A 22,381-nucleotide genomic window follows, 5' to 3' on the forward strand; every position below is an offset into this window, starting at 1 on the left:
TCGATATAATGCGCGCTATATGTATATATATATATGAAAAACTGAAGAAAATTTAATTAAATTTGAAAAAAAATATAAAAAATTGATTATAAAAATATCGTAAAAAGTATTATGACTCTGTGGATAAAAAGATTTTATCGAAGTTAGGTGTTTTAATTACAAACGCGCCACTATGAATAAAAATATTAACGCAAAGAAAGTGTTGTAGAATTTCCTGTGGGTATAGAAAAAATAGTGCGGATGTATTACAAGAAATGTTGTAAATGATGGTATTCAAGGTGCTTTAGAAGATATTACAAAATATATTGTTATAGAAACTGCTACAAAAAGTCCTATATAGAAAAAGGTTGAAAATGATGCTATAGAAAAAAATGTTTCAGATGTTATCCGTAAGGTACTGTAAAATTATTACATTATAGATATATTCTGTAAGTGATATTTAAAAAAAAAAATATAATAATTTAAGAGAAGCTCAAACAAGTGATACATAATACTGATAATGGTAGTGGTAATATTTTTTTTCTAAATATTCAATAAAAAATGCTACTGATAATGATATGATGATATAAAAAATATTGTAAAAGAATATATCATGAAAGATCCAATACAAAACCTTATGGAATATGTCAACTGCTGTAGTAAATACAAAAGACAATACAAAAAAATACTACGATACAAGGTAGGAAAGATGGTACACAATGTAATGGATGTTATTTTAAAGATATTAACAAATCAATCAGATAATACTGCCCAAAATCTTCCGGACGATACCATAGAAGATAATACAGGAAATGTGGAAAAAGATAATGTAAATGATGCTAAAATTTTTTACAGATGATAATACTCAAAACACTACAAGGTATAGTACAATATTAAGGATGCTGTGAATGGTGCTGCAGATGAAGCTACCGAAATGAATATGGGGTTCAACACACTGATAAAGAATACTACGAATGATACTACAGAAAAAGTATTTTTGAAAACACTACAGAATGTAGTACAATGTTAAGGAAGCTATGAAATATGCTACAGATGATGCTACAGATGATGCTACAGATGATGCTACAGATGATGCTACAGATGATGCTACAGATGATGCTACAGATGATGCTACAGATGATGCTACAGATGATGCTACAGATGATGCTACAGATGATGCTACAGATGATGCTACAGATGATGCTACAGATGATGCTACAGATGATGCTACAGATGATGCTACAGATGATGCTACAGATGATGCTACAGATGATGCTACAGATGATGCTACAGATGATGCTACAGATGATACTACAGATGATGCTACAGATGATAATACAGATGATACTACAGATAATGTTATGGAAAATACTTCAGAAGCTAAAAATGCTACCCAAAAAAAGATGATACAGATTGTAATATTGAAAATACTACAGAGCGAACTACAAGGTTCAGGATGATATAATAGAAACTACAGATGCTGTTACAAAAAACACTTTGAAGAAGGCTAAAAAGTTAAAGGATACTACAAAGTCTTCGTTTCAAAATTTACAGTAGATTATATTTCGAAAATTACGAAAAAGATTACTAAAGAACTCATTGCCTATGACGTTGAAAAAATAGCTGAAAAAATAATTAAAACTACCAAACACTAAAACCAAAAATCTGTCTACAGATTATATAGACATAAATTATTTTTTTCTGTGGTACAAAAAAATTACTAAACTCCTCCAAAATTAATAACAAAAATCCTCATCAAAATTTAAATACAAAAATAAATATTACGTTAAATATTGTAGAAAAATTTTCATAAAATACAAATGCACAACACAGTTGTTATTTAACTGCATTACTAATGCTCTAATAAAAACATCGCATTGCTATTTTCAAACTGTAATACGAGAAAGAAGGTCTTACTACTTACAAGAATATATCCGCTATAGTTCTATACAGTATTGGGTTTATTATCAAAAAACCTTTTTTCAAAATCAATACAAGAAATTTTCAAAATGTTTTCAAATTTTTTTTTTCTCATAAGAAAAAATTATACAAATTTTAATTTGGTATAAATTGTGAACGTGTGCCAATTTTGACTGGATTTTCCTCATCTCATCTATATATCTAATAAATAAATAGACTAGAGGGATAATGACCTTCTCTTTCTTCTCAAAATTTCATGTCTTTTTCACATATTTGCAATTACTTTGAAATTGTAAAATTGCCTTTGCAACATGTAGAAGTTGGATCTGTGTGTATATATATATATATATATGTATATTGCTCGGCACGTGCCATGAACATCGAACAAACCATCACGTGTGCATTCACAATCTTCGTTCGGCGACCGCGCTTACCCACCCATTCCAAATATATCAACTGGTGAATCTTGGATGCTCTTAATATAGTCTTTAACGCTTTCGTCCTCAGTAGTCGTGCGTTACATAAGTAAGAAGAAACCACCCGCACGATCTATACCACATGCTGAATTAACATCCACTTTTTTTTATTCCAATTAGATTTTTTTTTCAACGGATTATAGAATTTTTATATTTTATTCTTCAACTATTTTATTTGAAAAAATTCTAAAAAATTAAAAAAACAATCTCTAAATTGCTAATTGTAAGTGATAACAAAATTACGTTTAGTGCTTTTCTCGGTCTGTCAGACCTATTATTTTTTTTTTTTGTATTTTTCTAGTGATTTTAAATTATGTAATGACGAATACATAAAGAGTGATTTTTAATGTTCCGGACCCCATAATTTTTTTTGTTTCTTATTTTTTTCGTTTTTAAAGAAAAATAATGGAAGTAAAAATAAATTTAAGGGGTCAGGAACATAAAAATCACCTACTATATTTTTGTACATTGAAAAGTATAATTATTTTATTTATAAATAATTTCTTGTATTCACAGAAAATTAAAAGGCATTAAAATAAGAAGCATTGCAGCTTATTTTAATGCCTTTTAATTTTCTGTGTTTACATGATGTTTATAGATTTACGAAAACGTTAAGACAGTAATTCTAGGTTAGGGTGGCTGACAGAACTGCGCTTGCGCACAAACATGCGCAGAAGTTACCTTTAGTTTTCGGCTAATGTCGGTAATACAGATCGAAATTTTCATTTATATTATAAAATTTAACTAATATTAAAATTTGAAACAATTGTCGCCTAACGGGTTTTTTTATTAAAAGTAGCTATTGTATTTTTTTAAAAAAAAGTGATAAACGAAATACATATAGGTCTGATAGACCTCTATGGTAGTTAAAGGGTTAATTTTTATAATATCTAACAAAAAATAATCTAAACTATATTTGAAAATTAATTTTCCCATTGATTCTAAAGAATGAAAATTCTTATCTTTATTTTTAAATTCTATTGATTTCTTTACAAGTTCTTATGTATATTTTTCAGAGAGAGAGAGAGAGATGCTTCTAAAAATAAGTCTCTATAGTTTTTTTCGTATTATTTTTTTTCAATATAAACGAGAAATGACAAAATTTGACAGTAGTGTATAGATGTTTGTTTCAAGATCGCGGGTCACAATGTAGGACGCGCTAAAAATATAAATATAATATAAGAATCGTCAACGAAATGTTGTGTGTATCGCGACACGTATATTGCTACAAAAGTCTGGAAAAAAAAAAATTTTCATCTGGAATGCAATTCGAAACTGATGAACGAGGCATGAGAAAAATAGTACGTGGGTAGATTTTTTGCAGACAACTTGAATCGAATTTATCAGAACATAATCCTCCAATAAAATATCGCAGTTATTGTTCGTGAATCGTTTTCCTTTATATAATATCTCGTCTTTATTTCGAGAAATCATGATAATATTAGAGGAAAGGTTGACGTCAACTTATCTAAAAAAAAAACAAAAACAATTTTCACTGGAAAATTTTTGATCACCAACTGCGCGTCCAATGTCAAGAACAATATGTAAAATTTTAGTTTTCATTTCAAGGCATTTATGAGATTTGATATATATATATATATATATATATACATGAAAAGAAGTAAAGAAACAGTAAAAGAAGTTATGGCCAACCATTTTGGAGAAAATGTTTTCTAAATCGTAAAACTTGTAAAAGTTACTTTAATCAAAGTAAATTCTTTGTTGTAATAAATTAGAAAAATAGTGATTGATTTAGAATTAAAAAATTCTATTAGAAATAGTATTAAAAACAGAAAAAAAAATTTATTTTAAATTTTCTATAAAGAGAATATGGCTAAAGTGAAGCGTAGCTTCTTTTTTATTTTAAGAGAACTACTTTAATACAGGTGCATGTAATATTTTGCTGTAAAAATTGTAAGATGTGGTTAGAGAGGTCAAACTGGCAATGAGACAAGAATGTCATATAGATAAGCAATATAGTAAATCCACCTCTAGGATCATGAAATTTTTATAAAGCTCATTGTACAACCAGGGATGGCTTTAAACGAAATGAAGCTTCATGTTTTATTTTAAAATCCAAATTTTTTTTTTATATTTTCCTATATTACATCAGACGCTTTTGATGATGAATATTTGTAATTTTACATATTAGAGATTCTTTTTCAATTGCCCCAGTTCAAAAAGTCAATGTTCTGGGATTTAAAATTGCAATGCAACACTAGTGATAAGAAAGTGAACTAAAAAACATGACCATCATGAATGTACACAGTTGTTGACATTTGGAGTGTTAACATTTTAAAGAAAAAGTTTCCAAGTTTTTCGGACATTATTTGCATTTGTATTAAAAAACTACTTAATATTAAAAATAAGGCGTCATTATAAAAGTTTTTTTTTTTTTAAATTTGTACACCCAAGTTCGGCCATATTTGTTGTGAAACACTAGCGCTATCCTGCCCGCGGTGGTAATTTTCTTTCCCAATTTGGAAGTATGTAAACAGTGGGAACAATTAGAAGTACGTTGAACATAACCCAAAAATACATTGCTCCTTATTTTTAAAACTTTTACAATATGGCTGACTGTTCAGCTGAGTTTAACACAATCAGTGGCGCTAGTGTTCCATTACGTATTTTCATGACACTAAGCGGTTATCAAAATTTGGTCCACTTTTAACGCAGATTTAACATAGTCGTTCGGTCTCCTTATACTACTCCATAACTGCAAGATAATAATTTAAAAGAAAATTTTAACATAACCCCTCAAGATAAGGCCTTTCACATAGAATTCATGTCAATTATCAAAAATATTTTATCTACGTAGCAAACAAATACAACGTGAAGGTAGAATCAATTCTCTAACTTCATGTTTGACAACTGTTACTTTCAAATTAAATAATTTACTAGTAATGAAATAAATTATCCCTAATAACACAAGATATCTTGGGATATATTGATAATATCCCGCAGATATCCTAGGGATGTCCTGTGGATATCAAAAGGATCTCTTAAGGATATCCAAAAATTCGGCGGTTTGGATATCCCATAGATATTTGAGGATATCCACAGGATATCTTCTGGATATCTCTATAGACTTTCATAAATGTCGTCCAGATATCCCATGCATATCATCAGGATATCCCACAGATATTTTCAGGATATTCTCAGTATATCTTCTGAATGTCAAGAAGATATTCTCAGGATATTGTTTTTAAAGTCATTATGAGACTACGAGTGAGAATATTCTGTGAATTAAATTTTATATAAATAAAATAAAATGCAACTTGTTTTTCGAGAAAGTTGTTTAATTTGAAAAATTATTAACTAATTTTTTTCTCATTCGTGATTCATTCCTTTATTCATATGCTTAATATTGTCAGAAAATAAATTGGCTTTAAACAATATAAATTCTTCCCCGCAATTAACGAATAACTATTAATATTAATTATACATTAAGTGCATGAGTTTATTTAAAAACTTTGAAAAATGCGTTTCAAATCTTCATTTAAAATAAATTAGAAGCTCATAAGATTTTTGTTTTTATTATATTATTATTCATTATATTAGCTTAACAGTTTTAACCTTTAAAAATATATGTTGAGATATTAAATATCCCGTGAATATCTTAAGAATATCTCACTGATATCCTGCGATATAATATTCAATAGATATTTTGTGGATGTCTTAGGGATATCCTGTGGATATCCTATGGATGTCCTGTTGATGACCCACAGACCGGCGGTTTGGATATCCCAAGATATCCTGGGGACCATTCTAGGATATCGACCATTGATATGGATATCCTATGGATATCCTTTTGTTATGAGGGATACTTTAATATTGTAAATAACCTATTATTTTAATAAATAACAACTTTGAAAATAAATTGTCTATTTTAATGTTAAAATGATTTATTAAGAAAATAATTTTTTTTAATTTAATTATTTAATTTAATAAATAAATAAAAATCCAAACTGATCTTAAAAATTAGCAAAAAATAAATGCAAATGATACTTTAAATTTTGATCAATATTATATTATTTTGGTTCACTTTTTTCGATAGTTTTTGGCAAAGATTTTATTTATCTGGAGGTCGATTATGTAATTCTATTTTCAATTTCACTTTCACTTCCACTAATTCTAATTTTCAATCTCATTTTTGATTTCATTTCCACTGATTCTAAATTTCACTCATATTATCACTTCCACTTTCCTTTATTCCACAATTCACTCTCATTTTCACTTCCACTGTCACTGATTATAAATTAGTGAAAGTGAAAATTAAATTTAAATGTAAAAAGTAGAAGCAGTGAAAGTGGAAGTGGAAAAGAAAATGAAAGTGAGATTGAAAATTAAAATCAGTGGAAGTGATAGAGGACGTGATAATAGGAATAAAAATTAGAATTATCGAAGTAGAAATTAAATTAAATTAAGAGTAAAACTTAAATGAATTTAGAAGTGAAAATGAAAAATTAAAGTGAAAATGAAAGTGAAAATCAGAATTAATGAAACTCAAACCGTAAGTAAAAATGAAATTACATAATTTATTTATCAAAAAAAGGGAACATGATAAAAAATATTTCTCCATACACATATAAACGGACTTCAAAATTTAATCGATCAATTCGCAAAGAGATGAAAATAATTATTCTCCTGCGCTATAGTGAATTTTTGTGAAAAACACGAGTACCTTTGATATACATCATTAGTGTTACAAGTGCCAAGATCTTTGAAGATGAATTGCTTTGGAGACGTTCAAACATGAATTACGTTGCTTACAAAATTTGTTTTCGGATTATAAATCGAAGGTTTCTGAAAAAGATTCTGAAAATTTAAAACAAGACAAAGTCACTGAAAAATAATTTTAAATTATAATTATAATATGGTCATATCGTAACGCACTTGGAAAGATTCCACGGAAAGTGCCCCTGGAGGTTCTATCAGAATTCCGCCGCCCGGAACTTTCAACGTAATTCCTTCGGAATTCTATCGGAGTTCCAAAGAGTTTCCGATGAAATTCCGACGGAATTACGTCGAAAGTTCCGACGGAACTCCGTTGGAATCCCATCGGAAATTCTTTGGAATTCCGACGGAATTACGTTGGAAGTTTCGTCGGAATCCCATCGGAAATTCTTTGGAATTCCGACGGAATTACATTGGAAGTTTCGTCGGAATCCCATCGGAAATTCTTTAGAATTCCGACGGAATTACGTTGGAAGTTCCGGCGGAATTCTGATAGAACCTCCCAGGGGGCACTTTCCGGGAAATCTTTCCAAGTGAGAATACTCTTGGAATGATTATTCCAACGGAAATGGAAGATCATTTTTAATTTATATATAAAACGAAAATCGAGTATCATAATAAAAATAATGAATTTATCAGCAGAATATATCAAAACAAGATAATTAAAATATATTGACATTTCGAGGATAATAGAATATTTTTGGAAATCATCAAAAATAAATGTAGAACAAAAAATAGATAATTAAAATATTGACATTTTGTCTATCACATTTTTAATCATCAAAAAATAATTGTAGAAAAAAAGCATATAATTGAAATATAGAAATTTTGACAAATAACAGAATATTTTTGGAAATAACATTTTTTTATTCATCAAAAATAATTGTATAGAAAAAAAAGGAGATGATGATGATGATCCAAAAATTTTAAGATTGTGATATTTTTTCTCTATATTAAAAAAAAAAAATTAAAATCTCGTTATGGTTTTATTATTTCCCTTGAATACACAATTTATTATGTGTGACTCACGCAACAAAAGGGAATTAACGATATAATTTAATGGCTATTTGCCAATATCGATTGTCATTAAGGTTGTTCGGCTAATGAGTAATATCCGCATGCGGTTAATAAGACCTTTTACAACTCGGAGAATGGTCTTTTAGAAATAAAAAACAACTTTAAGTTTCAAGTGTTGATTATATATATTTTTTTTTTAACTTTTCCATTAAATTTTTTTCACGCGCTCTCTTTAATGTGTCGAAAAATAAATATATGAAAATAACTCCCACGCATTGTTCCACATCGAACAATATTTTATTTTCTGAATATTACGAGAAAAACGTAAAAAATTTGAAAAATCAATATAAGAAACGAACTGGAGTGCGATTCATTTTGATTTCAACTCTGAATTTGACTTTCACTTTCACTTTGACTTTCATTTTATTGTTCACTTTCACTCTGACATTAATTTTCAATTTTACCTCTAGTTTCGTTGTAATTTTCAATGAAATTTTTCTGAGAAAAGTGAAAACGAATGTCAAATTCAAAGTGAAAGTGAAACTGAAACTCTAAATAAAATAAAATTACAAAATCGCACTCTTTAACTAAAGAATCGAAATTTCTTTTTCTTTTAGAAATTTACAATTAATTATTAAGAATTATCAGAAAATGAATATATTTATAATTCCATTACGAAAGTGGAAATGACATTTGAATGAATAATAAATTTAAAAATATCTTTATACAAAGTTTATATGATTAAAATTTTATTTTTAATTGTTTTATTTATTCCGATGTTTCAATTGAACCAACGATTTTTAAATATAATCTACTAATAAATATATATATATAACTAATTGTATCTGGTTTTATTTTAAGTTATGCTATTTAAGAGGCTATTTACGTTTTTATCTAAATATTTCATTTTATTTTTATACTAATTTTTCATATATTATTCATATATTTTTTGTATCATTTTTATATTGTATTGTGTTAATTTTTTTAAAAACAAAATTTTCCAATTTAAATAATTAAAAAAACTTAACTTTAAGTTAAAAAAACTAATAAAAAAAAGGCTAATTACTTTATGTAATTAATCTAAACAAGAAAAGTATGCTTATATTACTTTTATTACTTACATTTTTTTTATTTATTTCATTTTGTATAAAAAAAACTTGTATTTTTATTAACTCTGAAAAATATTGGTAAACCATGACGAATTAATGGAAGAAAGAAAGAAAAATAATGGTTAAATGTATATGAAAAATTAAAAAATTAGTAAACCATAACATTGTAAAGAGGTCTTTTTTTCGCTTTTAACAAAAATTTAAAAAATAAAATTGAAATAATTTTTTTCTATTTCACTTTAAAAATAAATTTTGAAATATACATCAAAAACACGAAGACATCTAACAGATGTTGTAATAGCCTTGTTATTGAAAAGCCGCACATTGGCCTTATTTTCATCTCTTTCTATATTGACATGTTCAAATGATTTAGATTCATTTTTTTGTATAAAAATTTAATTTTTTGAAAATAATTAACAAAATCAGTAATAAACAATATTGTTAATTTAATTAACGTTGCAAAATAATATAATTGATCAAAAAAGTGATATATACAAAAAAAGTTTTTTATTTAAGTAAATTTTCACTGTCACTTTCACTGATTCTAATTTTCATTTACATTTTTACTTTTACTTTCACTTTCTCTTTCACTGATTCTAATATTCATACATATTTTTATTTCCGTTTCCACTTCCACTGTTTTTGGAAATTAATGTAAGTAAAATGAAATTAAGAATGAAAATTAGAATTAGTGGAAGTGAAAGTGTAAGTGAAAATATTATTAGAAATTAGACTTTGTAAAATGAAAGTTAAAGTTCAAATGAGAGTGCCAATTAAAATCAGTGGAAGTAAAAGTAGAAGTAAACAAGGAGGGGGTCCTTTATGTTTATTTCATAAACATTTTGCTTCCTCATTGTGTGAAGCAAAAAATTTACTTCTTCGTGGAGGAAGCTATGAATTTATCTATTTCAATTGCTTGATTTAAAACATTACGAGTTAAAAACTGATTTAAATTAATTAAATTTTTTGAAAAATTAAGAAAATTTTAATTCATTTTGGGTGTAATATATACCCAGATAGCACGGAAACTTGCAGCAAGCTTGCGGCAAGCTTACCGCGCAAGCTTGTCTGAGCTAGCGAAATGTCCCACCCAGGGCAAGCTTGCCGTAAAAGCTTGCTGCAATCTTGCCATGAAAGATTGCTACAAGATTGCTGCAAGCATACTAAGAATGATTGCGGCAAGCTTGCTACGTAAGGTTGAAGGAGAATTTCAACAAGCTTCTGGAAAGGTTGCTGCAAGATTGCTGGAATTTTTAAAAAATACATTTTAAATTAAAAAAATTTATTTGTTTTCTAAATTTGAAAATCCTTGTGACGTTTATTATTATTAATTATGTCCTGTTTATTTTCATTTGGAAACTTAACGAGAAAATTTTCGAAACAAATTTGAGGGGACTGGGAATTGAACCCGGGTTCGACAGACACTAACCAAAGACCCTAACCGAGAACCTACTCGACCAACTATCAGAGAATAAAAAAATCTTGCTCTTAACCCTCGACTATTTTTATGAGTTGAAAAACAGTTGAAAAACGGCGGGCTTTTTCAAAATGCTTTAAAATAGAAATTTTGTGTTTTCTATTTTATTTGTTAATTAATCAATGTTATTATTGTTATATTTTATGAAATTTATTTAAAATATGAAAATACTTATTGAAAAGATGAATAAAATTTTTTAAATGTATTAAACATTTGTTAATTTAATAATAATATTTATATATCTTATTATATACTTACTTTATTTATCATTTTAATTTCTAGTATTAATTGCCGTTATTTTTTCAATATACCATAATTTTTAACTAATTAAATTAATTTTTCATATTTTTTTAAATATTTTTAATTTTTTTTTTATAATTAATTTTTGAATTTTATATTTTTGGTTTTTTTTATTTTATTTATTATTAGGTTTTATTATATTTTATTATATTTTTTATTTATTTTTTATTATTGTTTTATTTATTATTAATTATTTATTATATTTTTATTGTAATATTTTATTATATACAAAATAATACCAAAAAATAAATTAAAAATATTTAAAAAAATATAAACTTAAATATAATATAAACTATAACTTTCATTAATTCTTTAAATTTCAATTAAATCTATACTTTATATATACCAATCGATTGGTCTTGATGTAAGGAAGACGATTATATTATATATTATCTTAAATATTTTTATTTAAAAAATTTTTCAATTAAAAAAATTTTTTTGAAAAAAAGACGATAAAATTTTCTTTTTTGGTATTTTTAAAAATCCTCTCGTCATTTTTGAGACACTAATGTGATAAATAAGCCTACTAAATTTTATCCAAATCTATTAAAACCTATTAAAGATATCGTGTTCAGGATCTCATATAACATGTTTCTATATAGAGGAAAATTTGTTTTTACCATGTTTAAAAATTTTATAAACGAAAAGACTACAAAGCTTCCTCCACGAGGAAGCAAAATGAAAGTGAAATTTAAAATCAGTAAAAGTGAAAGTGGAAATGAAATTAGGAGTAGAACTTAGAATTAGTAAAATGGAAATTAAAATAAAAAATTATAGTTAAAAATTAAGTGGAAGTAGAAGTGAAAATGAAAGTGAGAGAGAAAATTTGAATCAGTAGGTACAAATGGAAGTGAAAGTGTAAGTGAAAGTAAAAATGAAATTACATAATCGACCTGAGTTACAATAACTTTTTTTTTTGTAAAATAATTTCAATTTTTATTTTCTCACAATTTTTGAACAATACTAGTGTAAAATTCATTTTCCTTCCCTTTTTACAGCATTGATGTGATATTTTCAAAATTCAAAATAGCGGATCCAATATGGCGGAACTTAAAAAGAAAAAAATCACTCGAAAATTGTTAAAATCGAGGGGAATTTTTTATTCACCTACTACGAATCTGCAAAATTCAGTTCACACTGTTCAGTTCAGTTCACACTGCAGAAGAAAAGTGAAATAGATGGATTGAGAAAAGAAAATGTCAATGAGACAGGTGAGGAAACTTAAAAAGAAAAAAAAGTAAAAGAAAAACAAAATTTCGAGAGTTGGTGCCTGTCAGTCGACTATAGAGTAAAGTAAATCGAGGTGGCGATAGGCGGGCTAAAATAAACGTACGTCTTTCTAAAAGCAGAGGCCACTAGAGAAACCGTGTCGTGATTTACGCTAAGAACATGAAACTTTAAAAGAAACAAAAATCATCGAATCCCTTATTAAATGGTTAAAAAAAAATATATATATATATATATATTCAAAAATTTAATTTTTATATCTATATTTTAAAAAGAAAAATATTTGCTAATTTTAAAAAAAGGATATACCAATAAAATTACTAGTTCTCAAAAAATAATTGACGATGAAAACTGAAAAAAAAATTTTGAAAAAAAATTAATTGTCACCCCCCAAAAAAAATGAATTTTCATATATGTGGTTCAAAAGATACATAATATATGTATATGCATGAAACACTTAATCCTGACCTCAGAATATAAACAGATCTGACATAGTGCTACAAACGCGAGGCTTTGTACGGATATGAACTTGAAGTTGCTATGCCAGTTGATGATATTCTGGCTCTGAAATATTAAAAGACTTAAAGGAAGGCTCTGATATATATATATATATATATATATATATATATATATATATATATATATATAATTCGAATTTTCTTCTCTAATCAAATTGCAAAAATCAATAATTTAAAATATAACCAAAATATTTCGACACTAATTCTTCTTTAAATCTAAATCGAATGTTATTGTCTCGTAATAAAAAAAAAAGTTTAAGCACTAAGTGGATAATAAACTACATTGTAAGATACAAGGTTGATTCGAACATTTGTCGTTTCGCCAAAATCTATGATTAGCTTTTTCAACTAGGAACCTTTTTATATGAAGGGTCGAAGTGCTCGAGTACCCTAATAATATTATTAAAAAAAAAAGTTCACATCAAATATAATCATTGAAAAAAAAAAATTTTAACCAAAAGAATTTGGATTGTTAAATAGAAATAATTTTTCAAAATTAAAAAAAAAAAAATTTATTTTTTCAAAATTGAGTAAAAATACTTTTTGCGCGTATAATTTCGCAGAGAATAATATTTGATTTATTATAGGTCATCAACCTACATTAATGTTACGACAGTATTTACTTAGAATTTTGTATATACTCTCTGTGAAGTTTCAAATTTAGAAAAGTATCGATAATAATTCGTGTAGGAGTTTCCTTAATACATTTGAGATTGAAATTTATTACTGTTTTTATAAATTTCTTTTCGAATGATTCAAAAAAAAAAAAAAAAAATCTTTAATTTTATTCTTTTTTACAATATTTTCTGCTCCAAAATATAATTAATATTTTTAGAATTACCAAAATGATATTCTTCTTTGATCTGTTATCTTTAGGGATTTCAATTTATTATTGAATTACGAAATTTAATATTGATTGAATTTTAAATTTTATTTCAATCAAAAAGCAAAATTAAATGAATTTAATTTTACTCTGTAATAGCTTTTCTGTTCTCAATATTGATACAAATTTTTTTGGAAGATTATTTATTAAATTCCATGATTAAAATAGTTTAAGATTATTAATAAAATGAGAAACGAAAAAAGAGAACTTTCAAAATACTTTTGAGTCAAGAATTAAATATTTTTTTTTGTCGTTCAAAAATATTTCCAAATTCAAAAATTCGTGAGTGATTTAAAAAGAAAGGGGGGAACACTAAAAAAAGAAGCTTTTTTTTCCCCACAGCTTCACATAAATATATCCCAAAGGTAATTTCGTAATATGCAGAGAATGCCACTGAAAAACACCCACCGACGAAACGAAAGAACGGAGAGAACGGAATCGGATACCGCGACACAGGGCCGGCGAAAGATATCGCGTGAAGAGGAAAAACACGAAATTATCCTTTTTTTGAAATATAATAACAACATTTTTCATTCTCCAGATCTCTTATTGAATTTTCTAATCGATGAAATTGCGATAAAACGGAATTGTACCATGAACCCTAGACTCGGTCATTCAGACTCCTAACGGTTTTTTCCATTTTAACAATTAATTCGAACATTTTCCGTCACGTTTTAGTAATAATTTCAATATAATTGCGAGAAAATGGAATTGTGCCGTAAACCCTAGACTCGGTCATTCAGACCCCAAACGGTTTTTCCAGCCTAACAATAATTTGACCATTTTCCGTCAAGTTTTGATGATAATTTTAATGTAAATTTGTTTCTATTAAGGAATTATAGTAAAGGAACCTTTTTTTTATCCTTTTTGTCTCGTTGTTGTTTTACACTTGGGAAAAATTTGAATGTTGCACTTATCAATAGATACACTTACACCAATAAACGGCGACAAAATCCTTCTCATTGAGTAGTCGTTCGAGTTGTTTTGCAGTTACTTCCTCGATGACTGGATCAGCTTCCCTTTGACTTGATGCTCGTGCATAATCACCACCACCACCACCACTTCTTGTATGGCTTCCTCCTCGGGACGACGACGACTCATGCTGATCCTGTTTCACTCCACCCCTTGTGGTCGATGATGATAATGCCGCATCGCTTATACCACCCGCGTTACCTAACCAACCCACTGGTGTTAACACCAAAAACGCAATAAACAGCAATGTCGTTATCCTTGGTAAAGGATGATGTTGTCTTTTGCCACAGCACCGGCACCCGCACTGTGCCGTCGAACCGTCGTTCGTCGTCGACATCGCCGCACTGACTACTTAACGCGGCAACAGCCGCTGATCTATTTTTGACACCTTTGCTTTTCGGACACCGTCTTGGTGTGTTCTTCTTGGTCATCACACAAAAGGCGTATAGTCGACGAAATCACGATTTTCGGGTGGCAATGCCTCTCTCTCTCTCTTTCCCTGCACCACCGATACGCATCCAAAAACCCGCGCTTTATTTATAATGATAGGCTAAATATTTCAGAGCACACATACACACACACACACACATGCAATAAACATTCTGTGGATGGTAGAACATTTCCACGGACGTCTCAAACTTAAACCAAACGTCGTCGATTCGTTTCAAGTTCAACCTTCACGAGATGTTGTCGTGAAAATTGGCACTTTTCACAAAAAAATTTCGAGGGGAAATAATATTATACATTAATTAGCATGATTAAACAAGATTTTTGGAAAAGTAGAGAAAATAATGTTCTGATGATAATGCTAATGGTGTATTACCAATATTACGTCACATGATTTTGAATTATTTTAGCCCTCATCTATATAGTCTACGTCATGCATCGTCATGTGTGTGAGGTAATACTGACGTCATATTACGTAACACGTCCCATTAAAATGTTTATTAATGTGTGAAGCCAAAGAGAGGCGAGAATTTTATACTTTTGCTAAATTTAAAATTGATGGAGGAGAGTGAAGCCGATTAATGCCTTAATTTTGCAATATAGGATATAGTGTTTTCATAAATTTATGCTAATTATTTTTAAATTATGTGGTTTTAGTTCCTTAGGTTTTTTATGTATATTTTTTTCTAATAGCAATGTTAACGACCGTAAAGGTCAATCAAATTTTTAGGGGGTAAGAATTAGACGAGAAACAATGCAATATTTAATTTCTACTTCACACCCCTCCTTAAGCACCGTAAAGTTATACAAAAATGGATCCAACTTTGGACAACGAAAACTTGTAGAATTGGGCTTATATTTTCCAAATTTTCAAACCGTAAAATTGCCCCAGCTCCTTTATTCAAATAAAACGAATTTTTGTAATTATCCCAAAGAAAAATCTTGAAAAAACCGATTTTTTACGTTTGGACACAAAAAATGTTAGCAAATATCTATTATTTGCAAACTTTTCTAGTTTATAAACGCTGTACAAGGTTCTACTTACCTGTCAGTAATAAAAAAGAAAAAACAATTAAGAAGAAATATTTGTTTACTATATTATGAATTTGGAGTGAAAAATTAGTATTAGCATGAAAATAGAGAACATATAGAAGTCCTTAAAGAACATATAGAAGAGAGTTTAGAAACGATAGAAAACGGCAATGGCTTAGGCTATTGGTCTGAACAGGCAGGAGAAGCGATTCATCACCATTTCATGGAAATTTGGGAACCATACAAAATAAACAACATTGGAGATAAAAGATTCGCGACACAACTTTATAAGGCAGTGGTAGAATTGTCCTCGTTAATTTTGTGAGACATTGATGCACAATTACAAAATTTGTAAAAATGGCTTTATGTTTGTGTGAAAAAATGAACTTTTGTTGAATTTGTAAAATTAAATGTTTGTCAAAAGATATTAAATTAAAAAAAAAACATTTTTAAATAATTGATTTTTCATAATTGTAAACAAAGTTTTCTATCATGTTCTCTATTTTCATGCTAATACTAATTTTTCACTCCAAATTCATAATACAGTAAAAAAATATTTCTTCTTAATTGTTTTTTCTTTTTTATTACTGACAGGTAAGTAGAACCTTGTACAGCGTTTATAAACTAGAAAAGTCTGCAAATAATAGATATTTGTTCACATTTTTTGCATCCAAACGTAAAAAATCGGTTTTTTCAAGATTTTTCTTTGGGATAATTACAAAAATTCGTTTTATTTGAATAAAGGAGCTGGGGCAATTTGACGGTTTGAAAATTTGGAAAATATAATCCCAATCCTACAAGTTTTCGTTGTCCAAAGTTGGATCCATTTTTGTATAACTTTACGGCGCTTGAGGAGAGATGTGACTTTACATGTAGTTTTTATTACTAACTCACCATGTAAGAAAATAATGATTACACTGTAAAAAATATTGGAACTTTTGCCGAAAGAGTAGTAGGAACTTTTTCTAAAGTAAGTGAAAAAGAAGTTTTTCCGAATAATTGAGAGGAAATAGTTCCGAAAAAAGGGGGAAAAAATAGCTTATACCACTAAAAGTGGTATAAATACCACAACAGACTGGAAGTTATTCACCAACTTTTGGAAAAATTTCCGAACACGTCAGTAGTTGGAAATATTTCCGAAAAAATGGAAGAATTTCAATTTCGACAAAAGATTGGCAGGTATACATGAAGTTTCGGAAAAATTTTCCTAACATACTGGATTTTTAACCCTTAGTAGTAGGATATTTCCGAAAAAATAGGAGAAATTCATTTTCCATAAAAAATTGGAAGGTATTCACCAACTTTTGGTAAAAGTTCCAAACATGATGGATTTTTAACCCTCAGTAGTAGGAGATATTTCCGAAAAAATAGGAGAAATTCAATTTCCACAAAAGATTGGAAGGTATTCATCATCTTTTGGAAAAATGTCCGATAAATGTGGATCTTTATATCCTTTTGGATTATGAAATATTTTCGAAAAAAAGAGGAGAAATTCATTTTCCACAACAGACTGGAAGTTATTTATCAAGTTTCGGAAAAATTTCCGAACATGATGGATTTTTAACCCTCAATATAGTAAGAAATATTTCCAAAAAAAATGAGAGAAATTCATTTTTCACAAAAAATTTCACAAAAAATTCACAAAAACTTGGAAGTTATACACCAGCTTTCAGAATAATTTACGAGAATGTCGGAATTTCGATCTGCACTATTAGGAAATGTTTCGGAAATATGGGAAAATGCTGTTCCACTGAAATATTGTTTATTTTTATCACTTATTGTTAGGAAATATTTCCGAAATGAGAAGAAAAATATTTTTTTACTTTTTACAGTGTACTTCTTATCTGTTTGTGAAAAATTGATGCTTTAATCTCACACATTCCTTTTTTTGGAATTTATTTGAGGATCATGATTTTGATGATAATTTTTTCTATTTTAAGGACTTATATCCTTCTATGTTGTTAAAAGCTTTGAAAAGTATTAAAACCGAAGCACAAGGAATTGATGGTCTTTCTATAAGTGCAGTTATGAAGGCGATGCCGGCGTTTGTTTCCTCATATGCTTCATCTTTTCAATTTGCCCCTTCAGACATCTGTTTTTCCAGAAGAGTGAAATAGGGTTATTATTAAACCTGTGCCTAAGATAAAAATTCCACAGTAGCCTGGGGATCACAGACCGGTGTGTTCTATGTCAAAGGCTCTTGAAAAAATTGTCAATTATCAGTTGACTGAATTTATTGAGTCCAAGGATATTCTGAATCCTTTTCAGTCAGATTACATAAAAGGTTAAAGTACGCAGACTCTTTTGGTTGGTGCAACTGATGATATTTGTAGGGCAATTGATCAAAGAATGGTAACAATAATTTTTTTTCGATTTTAGTAAGACCTTTGAGATGGTACCTCATATTTTATTACTTTTGAAACGAAAATCTTTTGGTTTGTCAAATTCGATATTAAAATGATTTGCTTCATACCTGTCTGGCAATGTAAAAAGAAAGTACTAAGAATGTACCGATTTTAGGTATCAAAATAGAACCAAATGACAATTTAGTACCTAAAGTAGGTATTAAATTAATATCTTTCGTTTTACAGTGTGAAGAAGACAGGCTTTTGTGGGAAAAAGTGGAGAATTCTCTGATTAGGAATGCATTGGAATGGGAGTCCCTCAGGGATGTCCTTTGTTATTTAATCTTTTTACGGATGATTTGAGGAATGTTCTAAAATACTCTAAACATATGTACTTTGTAGATGATTTACAAATTTATATTCATTCTAGTTTAGATGATTTAAAGGAGAATCTTGTCTTAATGAATGAAGATGTAAAGTCAGTATGAAACTGGGCAATAACAAATATTCTTAGAGTAAATATTGATAAAACTTATTTGATGATTATTGAATCTACTTGGTCTTCAAATGGTATACAAAAAATGGGCAGGAACAGCTGATACCAGATGTCTTTTACGAGCTAACAGGAAAGTTGTCGAGCCTTGGTGATGAACACAGGTCCGGAGTTCAATTAACCGTGACGGACACCCCAAAAAATATAGTTCTTCCGGAAAAAGAAGAAAAGGTATTTTCCAAATATTATAAAAGAGTTGAGTACTTGGATGATTTTTCTTAATCGAGAAACTTCTTCTATCACGTTGATACAAAAATTCTTCTAAGTCCAATTAAATATAAAATTGGGCACAGTAGCAGTACTTTATAAAATTTGTACGAAAATAATGAGCTACTGGTATCAAAATCTGAACAGAACTCTCTTGGCATATGTGGTTCCTTTTATACAGTAATTTCACAAAAGAAGAAAAAGAATTTCTCAAAAATTGGGTTGTATTTTTTCAAATGATAATAAGGCTAGATGAAAATTATTTCAAATAATAATTATGGCAAATAATTTTTAGGTCAATCAATAATTATTTCAGATAAAGATGAGGCAAAAAAATTATTAGGTTACAGAAATTTTAGGCCAAGTGAGAATTAGGTCTGATAAATATTATGTCAAATAAGAATTAAGTACCATTAAGATTTGACCAAATGATAATTAGGACAAATGACGAATAGTCCAAATTGTGGTTAGATTGAAAGTACACTGAAAAAACACGTTGGTGGACAGAGTTACTCTCAGCATAGAACTGTCGTTCACTTTCACTGTTAGGTGAATCTTTCGCCTTTTTGAGCGAACAAATCGACTTTGCATGATGCGACTTTTTGCCTACAGGTGAACGAGTCACCCAAGATTGGCGGACATTTAGGACTTGAACTATTATATAGTGGCGCCGCTCATCTATGAGTGTCTTAACTGTTACGCCAAACCTTTTTCAGTGTAGTATAGGGCAAATAAAAATTATTTCATATACAGATTAGGCCAAGTAATAATGGTATGACTTTTAGGCCAATCGAATTCAGATTAATTAAGTGTTAGGCCATTTGAAATTTGGAGGAAATACATGCGGATTATTAAAAAATTATTTATTTATCATATGTGTACTGGACAATTTGGAAAGATTGAAAATTCTTATCAATAAGTATCGCAATAATATTATGGAATTGGAAGATTTTTTTCAAAATTTTCCAAGATAAGAGCTATTTCATTGTAAAGGATGGATTCACAATTCAAAAATTTTTCAAAACATATTGCATACGAAAAAGGGTTTATATCAACATTCAGTTTTGGTGAGTTAGTTTTTCGTGCAATTCGTCGGTTCACATACAATACATTTTACGACCCATTCAGTGGAGTAGTAACCAGCTAGTCCATTTGTATACCTTTTACGAACATCAATCTCACGTTGCATAACAAGGATCTTTATCTTTCTACACATACCAACTTTCTAGAGGAGGATTTAAACCACTAAAACAGAAGTATCTTAATTTAGGATATTTTGATACTGATGTTTTGATTGTAATTTTGATGGTTAATTTTTATTTATTTAGTGGATCTTTGTTAGTTAATTCAATTAATAATAGAAATGTGAAGAATCTTTATTTTCTGCATCGGATCAAATTTTTTGGACTCCACACTGCACAGCAATTATAAACTCAGACGGCGCAGCTTCAGTATAAATAGCTGCTAAATTGGAATATATTTAATAAAATTCGTAAAAAAAATTATGAGAGAGACAGCTAAATATATGTACAACATAATGTCATTCTTGTATTTCATTTGAATAATTTTATCCTCTTTCAAAAAAAAAAAAAAAATTCCCGAAAAGAACATTCTTTTTTAATTTTTATAAAAAATTTATAGCAAACTCAATGTTCTGATTTGAAAGAGTGAGATAATAATTTAACAGTTTCGTGATTTTTCATGCGTATGAAAAATAATATTACTCCGAAATATAAGCTTGGAATTATAAATAAATAATTAATTATTATTTTTTCGGTTGATTTTAAATCAGAAAGCTGAAAGCTTTTAATATCACAATCGATAATAAATTTATGATTCATTACGCGTTCCCTTAGCACATTATAGACTACTAAAATTTTTATATTATTTTTCCACTGTTGTTTAATCAATTTTTATTTAAATAAATAAGTATAGCTTTACTTTATAATAGTAACACAAAATGAAGTTACTAAATATTTTATATTTACATCTGCATTTTATAATATATATACATCTTCTAATGTTGCTATGAAAATAAGTCGATGCAAATCTAATATTAAAAATAAGTTAAAATCATTTTATTGCTTTGTTTTATTGACAAAAAAATTTTAATAGCCATTGGAAAGTTATGAAAATTATTATATTTTTATCAATTTTATATTTGTTTTTTTAAAAATATTTTTACTGTTAAAAATATTCCACTAGCGAATAGTGTATTATTAACAGGAAATTTTTATCTGTAAATATAAAAATATACATAATGATTTAAAACTGAAAAACAAATTGTTAAATTTTGTCATTGATAAGAATTTTTGTTTTATCATATAATTTCGTTTAATCATATTTTCCATTTAACACTTCTATTGCAGTATTTAAAAAAAATATAATTATCATTGAAAAAAAATGTTTAATTTTAATATAAAAAAAAACTCAAAAATTTCTAACGAAATATATTTTATTTTATACTTTACTTTTCATGAATATGCAATATTGTAATTAACATAACATATGAAAATATATATTTTAATATCGTTTGTATATTTTTATTTTTGACATTAACAATTCTATATAGTTTTTTAAATAAAATAATTCATAATTAGAAAAAGTTCTTTTGCTTTACCTATCTTTTATATCTTTTGACGTAACTAATTTTATAAATCTGATAACTATTTTTACCTTTCGCAAAAATTGATAATAACTGAGCAATATGAGATCAATGGTCATATTTTAAACGTTTTATGAATTTTGATAATATTTTATTCATATGCGCATTTATTCTGTCTGAATAAATATTTTTATTTCTTTTTCTATGAAAACGATAATTTGTAAAATTAAAACTGTACTCTTAATGGACAATTTATTAAAAAAAAAAAAAAAAAAAATTACATTTCTATATCTCAGCAATTTTAAAATAATTTTATACAATTATTGATTAATAAATTGACAGACATTCTTAAAATAAAAATTGATTATTGTGAATGAAGATAAAAATTTATTGGAGATTAATTTTAAAATATATATTTATTCTCATAAAAAATAGAAATAAGTTTTATTTTTAAATACATTTATTTGTTAAAAAAAAAACTAAATATAAATTAATTTTAATGGAAAAAAAAATTTTTTTTTCAATTTTTTGATGATGAAATTTTGTTTAAAAAATAAAAAAATATATTCTTCTATCT

The 22,381-nt window shown here is 27.6% G+C and overlaps 1 protein-coding gene across 3 annotated transcripts in view; it reads right to left on the bottom strand.

The window, feature by feature from the left end:
* The window catches only part of LOC127290468 (uncharacterized), a 53,698-nt gene extending 38,651 nt beyond the window's left edge, over nt 1-15,047 (bottom strand). For 2 of the 3 annotated variants that reach the window (XM_051319042.1, XM_051319041.1), the window contains exon 1: nt 14,577-15,047. In XM_051319042.1, coding sequence (XP_051174999.1) covers nt 14,577-14,952 — 376 coding nt within the window. In that variant the 5' untranslated portion in view covers nt 14,953-15,047. The remainder of the gene's footprint in view (nt 1-14,576) is intronic. The other variant, XM_051319043.1, reaches the window with a different exon arrangement.
* Nucleotides 15,048-22,381: the final 7,334 nt, after the last annotated feature.

Source organism: Leptopilina boulardi, unplaced genomic scaffold, assembly GCF_019393585.1.
Source record: "Leptopilina boulardi isolate dan_hultmark-lab unplaced genomic scaffold, ZJU_Lbou_2.1 LbouV2_69, whole genome shotgun sequence".
NCBI lineage: Eukaryota > Metazoa > Arthropoda > Insecta > Hymenoptera > Figitidae > Leptopilina > Leptopilina boulardi.